Below are 6,176 nucleotides of genomic sequence, written 5' to 3' on the forward strand. Positions count from 1 at the left end.
TCGTACACACTGATAATTTTCTGAGGGAAAATCAAAACAAAAACAACTTGGCAGCAGAGGAGCATTTTATACTAAAGCAAACAGGTCCAACAACTGGTGCTTATTTATTCATAGATGTAGCTTCATTTCCATATAAATGTGCGTGGCCTCTTGTGCCGCTTTGTTTGTTGTTTAGATTTACTCAGAGAAGGCAAACAAAAATCTAATTTCTTAGCAGTATTTCCTTTCCGGAGAAAGCATGTGGCCATTATGTCGCCTTGTTAGATATTCCTCCATCATCTCGATATCTGATTTGGCGTGTGTTTGTGGAGGTGCTTTTGTGAGGTGGGGGTTTCATAAAACTGACTCACAGCTGTCATTGTGTTTCCACTTATTCTTGCCGCTACGTCTCTCAGATGCACTTTTGTGACAGAAACACAAAATGGCCTACTATCTTCTCTCGCAGATGGTTTTCCTTTCTAAAATGGAACTTAAGCAGTGAATAGCACAATGAATAATAAGTTGTTTATTGAGTTGTTGCGCCCAGCGGCAGGGGCGAGGGTCTACGCTAAAATTGTCCCTGCCACTGGGGAGCTCATGGTTACTCACATAGTAGGCTTTGTCTTGTTGTTACATCTGAATTAGGGAGGACGTCATGGGATCAGTTGGGTTTTCTCAGATGTGATGCCAAATAGGACAGATACTGAGCAGGATAATTCTTTTTAGTGAAATGACTGTCTACTCTGTGAGGAAAAATCACACTGAACAAGAGTGAGAGCAGTTCTTTCCTAAATGTCACTGTTGTTTAGTCATTTCTGAAAATCATATGACAGCTGCACACAGACTGAACTGATGACTGATGCCTCCCCTCATGAGCAGTTAAATTAACGACCAAAGTGACTCATTATTAGCAATAATTTTTGTTTATTCCAATGATAAACCTTGAAATCAGCCTTCTGTATCTCTGTGGCAGTGGTGTTGGTGCCTCATCAAAACCCAATTAAGGATGAATGTCCATTTAGCTTTAAGATTGATACTTCGTGATGACAATTGCTGTTATTTTCACTAAATCTGCAGCAATCAATATTTTATATTGACAATAGATCAAAAGACAATTCGCATTTGGTCATAGTGATGATGAACACAGAGATTTATCATTGGACTCTGCAGTTCCCCTCAGCTCCATCTCGTGGGGCGACTGTGGTTCGGAGGCAGGTCGTCCACTAACCAGGACATTGGAAGTTTGATCCCAGTCTGCACACTGAAGTGTCCCTGGGCAAGACACTGAACTCTAAAAATTGCACCTGACTTCTGTGCCAGCAGTGTGTGTGTTGTGTGATAGAGACAGTGCTGCACATAGAAGCACTGTATGAATGCGTTTGTTAAAGCACTTTGAAAGGTCATCAAGACTAGAAAAGTTCTATACAAAAATACAGACCATTTACCAAACATTTTTAGCATCTTTCAGCTCATTGTTTTGGTCCAGTTCATCAACCCTCTTTTCATCAGATTATGCAAAAACTACTGAACGGATTATCATGAAACTTGGTGAAAGGATGTGGTAGGGGTCAGCGAAGAACCTGATCCTGGTGGATCGAGGAATTTCTTTTCAGATTCTTTCACATTGCATGATAGAGCACTTTTTGACATTTTGACAGATTTCCCAAGGGATAATTCATTGATTTCATATTAAGCGCACTGATATTTATGAGTTTGTGAATTTGTGCAGCTTGATTGAATTTAAGGGGATTGTTGGGCCATGGCAGAAGTATACGCTCTGAGTGCCTTTCTATTTGCAGCTGTTTTAGCTGCAAAGCTTGAGAAACCCACTGTGCACTACCTGCTCAACACCAAACAGCAGAAAGACGCAGTTAGATACAATCTGGTGAATGTAGGCCTGCTTCACACATGATTTTAGTCCTTTTTTTAAACTAACTGACTCACATTCACATTTAAATGTGTGCATCACTTTAGCTAAGATAGCCTGTGGAATTTCTATTTTAATCTATATTAATACCTCATAATTTATTTGTTATCTATGTTTTTTATGAATAATCTGATTTCACAAAAACAAAGGTTACAACTGCAAAGTACAGATGAGTATAGAAAGTCAGGCAGTTCTGGGTTTGAACCTGACGGCCGACTACTGTGGGTTCTCTCTGGGTGCTCCAACTTCCTCACACAGTCCAAAGAAAGGTAGCAATTGGTGGCTCTATCTCACCCTGTGATAGACTGGTGACCCTCAAAGGAGTAGAAAGTCGTATAAATGATGGATGGATGGGTGGTTAGAGTCGAAAGTACAATATTTGCTTCTAGAAGTAGTAGTGGAGTAGACGTAAAGAGAAGCATAAAATGGAAATACCCAAATAATAATTAGACGTCAAAATTGTTAGTGAATAAGTAAATGTAATTTGTTACTTTCCATCAATAGTGGTCTCCTGGATGTGTAAATAAGCAGCAGGTTGCTAAAATGTTCATTCTCTAATTAAGAATAAAAAATGTTTATATAATATGATAATGGTGATTTTCCAGATCCCAAGATGGAACTTTAAAATAGCTTTTTTGGGCTTGTTGTTTGTTACAGGTCTTGCCGTCCTTCTCTCCCCATGTTTCCTTTTCCATCTCCACTGTTTATAGTCTATAAACAACATTATATATATATTATTGATACATTATTATATATAAAATATATACATTAACAAGAAGGTGCTTGTTCTTCCTGATCAATAGAACAGAATCCAGAGACATCAAGTTGCATGAATCAAATTAAAAAGGCTGCAATTTCTTACATTCAAGAAGCTGAAACCAGTGAATTTCTGCATTTTTGTTTGATAAACAAGTTAAATAATTAGTTTTCTGTCCTGAAAATATTGCTGATTTGTTTTCTGATCATTTTCTTCAGTAACATACATACTTTTAGATTGAAGCAGGTGATGAGGTCTTTATTCTTTTATTCACTGATCTTTAGTTTTAATGTCATAACCCCAATGTCTTCAAGGATTAGAATTTATAAAAAGTACGTAGTTAGCCATGAATATAAGTTCATACATTTTACAATCCTTTAACCGACCAGCTTTCTGTTTGTCTCTGATTTCCTGCAGTGATCATGAGGCTGATATGGAAGTCCATGGACAAGATGAGGTGTTTCAGGAAGAGGTCAATGTTCCCGTTTCTTGGCTTCCTCATCACCTTTCTGCTCTTTTTTAACCTTTACATGGATGGTGGATATGTGCTGGTAGGTTTCCCCCATTATCAAATATGATGAAGCTCAAATGTGTCTGTCAGATGTTTGCTCTCATTTTGCTCTCGTGTAATTTTCCTGTAATCTTTGTCTTTATGATTTTAGGAGGCTGAAAAAAGACGGCTGGGGGAGACACTGATGCATCCTGCAAACTCTGAAAGATATGTCCACACATTCAGAGACTTATCCAACTTCTCTGGGACCATTAATGTGACTTATCGCTATCTTGCAGGGACTCCTCTGCCACGGAAAAGTAGGTGTCTCTACCAAGGCGATACTTGTTTGAAGTTAGGTTCTGAGGTCTAAACATTTCATTTAAAGCAACAAGAAATATATAACTGACTTAAGTGGTTTCTGTCCACAGAGTATCTTACCATTGGTTTGTCATCTGTCAAGAGGAAAAAGGGGAATTATCTTCTCGAAACCATCAAATCCATCTTTGATCAGTCCAGTTACGAGGAACTGAAAGAGATAGTGGTTGTGGTCCACCTGGCTGACTTTGACCTGGTCTGGTGTGAGAACCTGGTGCAGGAAATCACCAGGAAGTTTGCTCACCACATCATATCCGGACGCCTCCTGGTGATCCAGGCACCGGAGGAGTATTACCCGTCGCTGGATGGATTGAAAAGGAACTACAACGACCCGGAGGACCGTGTCCGTTTCCGCTCGAAGCAGAACGTCGACTACGCGTTCCTCCTCAACTTCTGCACGAACCTTTCTCACTTCTACATGATGTTAGAGGACGACGTGCGCTGCTCCAGGAACTTCCTGACAGCCCTGAAGAAGGTGATCACTTCCAGAGAAGGCTCCTACTGGGTGATGCTGGAGTTTTCCAAGCTGGGCTACATCGGGAAGCTGTACCACTCCAGAGACCTGCCACGTCTGGCTCATTTCCTGCTCATGTTCTACCAGGAGATGCCCTGTGACTGGCTCCTCATCCACTTCAGGGGTCTGCTGGCCCAGAAGGACGTGATCCGCTTCAAGCCCTCGCTTTTCCAGCACATGGGCTACTACTCATCTTACAAAGGAGCGGAGAACAAACTGAAGGACGACGACTTTGAGGAAGACTCCATAGACATTCCTGACAACCCCCCTGCCAGCCTTTACACAAACATCAACGTCTTCGAAAACTATGATGCCACCAAGGCTTACAGTAGTATTGTTGATGAGTATTTTTGGGGGAAACCTCCCTGCACTGGAGATTTCTTTATCATAATCTTTAATAAATCAACTAAAATCAGCAGAATAAAGATAGTTACAGGTACAGAGGATCGGCAGAATGACATTCTTCATCATGGAGCTCTGGAAGTGGGACAAAAGTCTGTGGAAACTAAACAGGGAAGACAGTGTTCATCATACATCACATTAGGGGAGTTTAAAGGTGGAAACATTGAGGTTAACAATGTGTACCACAAGATCGGCTTTGACATTGAGTGTGTGCGAATAGTTATTACTGCCAATCAGAAAGAGTGGCTCATCATAAGGACTATCAGCTTATGGACGACGCAGCCTTTGAGTCAGTTAAAGAAGTAACAGAGGATGTTTTAAAATGATCATAATCAGTATGTATAGTGTAAATGATGGATGCACTTCATTTTGGACCACTGCTGTTTACTGGATCTAAAACAATCCATATTTGTCTTGGGTTGTTCATTGATCCACTGTACTGTACTGTACTACTGTTTTTATTGGGATGTATCAGAATTACCAACATGTACAGTGTGGAGCCTTTATACTCATGTTAATTTTCAGAAAAATCTGTACATAAAATTGTTCACACCTGGATGGTATCATTTCTCCTTCTTTCTAAGCATTTAAATGGAAATTCCTCAGAACCCGAGCTTAAAAAACAACAAGCTTCTTATAAATGTGATGTTTTCTTGGTTCAGTCCACACCCACGTCTGCAGCCAGACTCAATTAATGAATAGCTGCCTCCCATTCAGTGTTCCTAAGTTTGAAAATGAATGAGGATGGATTCAGTTCTGAGGTAAATATTTGTTTTTACTTCTAAAATGTACCCGATATATGAATATTTCTATATTCATATACTGTATTTTGTGAGAGTGGATTGTGAGAGCAAGCATCAACCTGATGACAATGAAAAAAATGTCATATGTTATCCAAAAGTGTGATCATCTGACTGCGTAAAAGAAAAATCAGCTGTGGAAGGTGACTCTTCTCCTACAGGTCAACAATGAAATTGGAATAATCAGTAGGAACAGATGAGCTCTGCATCAGAAAAATGACTTCTGACTATGATCTCTGTTCCTCTCGCCAAACCGTAACATTTCTTTCATGATTAATGTCCTGGATCGTGTCAACATCCTTCACGGCTTATTTTTACATGTTGAGTGAATAGACTGTATATTAAGAGGTTAAGTGTTATTTTCACTGGGTTTTTGCTTCGTATTCTTTGCTGCCATCTTTTGGTCAATTCATGGCTTGGCACAGAGGGAACTTTTAGCAAAGATGAGTGCAACAATGACAAAATGTAATAAAATGTCCTGATGATTGAAAGTAAATGAAACAATACGTCATATAAATAGCTTTAAATTTCCGGAAAGAAACAAATTGCTGTAATACCTGCCAATTGTAACTTTATATAAAGGTTGTAAATTACCTAGTGATGTCTTCTTATGCACTATTACGAGCCAATGTGATACATTATTAATAAATGCAATAGCATAATTAAATAAATTTCATTATTACATCATAAATTAAAGTTATGCTTCAGCTCTTTTAAATCTGTCATAACTTAACAAGAAAATTTAAGTTATTTCCATAGATGCTTGGCTTAACTGAATTTACTTTAACTCCAATCATAAGTACTTAATTAAAATAAGAATTAAAATGATTATTCCCAAAAATGTATGACACTTGACATCAGCTCAGTAAATCGTTGCTAAACTTTATGCAACTTCAAATAACACTCGCGCCAGTTCTGTTCACACAGAG

General features: G+C 38.9%; 1 protein-coding gene across 6 annotated transcripts in view; it reads left to right on the plus strand.

Annotated features, from left to right (window-relative positions):
* LOC117762789 (alpha-1,3-mannosyl-glycoprotein 4-beta-N-acetylglucosaminyltransferase C-like) overlaps nucleotides 1-5,732 on the plus strand; it is a 50,469-nt gene extending 44,737 nt beyond the window's left edge. For 5 of the 6 annotated variants that reach the window (XM_034587390.1, XM_034587392.1, XM_034587393.1 and 2 more), the window contains 3 exons: nucleotides 3,081-3,214; nucleotides 3,326-3,473; nucleotides 3,585-5,732. In XM_034587390.1, coding sequence (XP_034443281.1) covers nucleotides 3,081-3,214; nucleotides 3,326-3,473; nucleotides 3,585-4,753 — 1,451 coding nt within the window. In that variant the 3' untranslated portion in view covers nucleotides 4,754-5,732. The remainder of the gene's footprint in view (nucleotides 1-3,080; nucleotides 3,215-3,325; nucleotides 3,474-3,584) is intronic. The other variant, XM_034587391.1, reaches the window with a different exon arrangement.
* The last annotated feature ends 444 nt before the right edge of the window (nucleotides 5,733-6,176 follow it).

The sequence above is a fragment of the Hippoglossus hippoglossus genome, chromosome 6 (genome assembly GCF_009819705.1).
Source record: "Hippoglossus hippoglossus isolate fHipHip1 chromosome 6, fHipHip1.pri, whole genome shotgun sequence".
In the NCBI taxonomy this organism is placed as follows: Eukaryota; Metazoa; Chordata; class Actinopteri; order Pleuronectiformes; family Pleuronectidae; genus Hippoglossus; species Hippoglossus hippoglossus.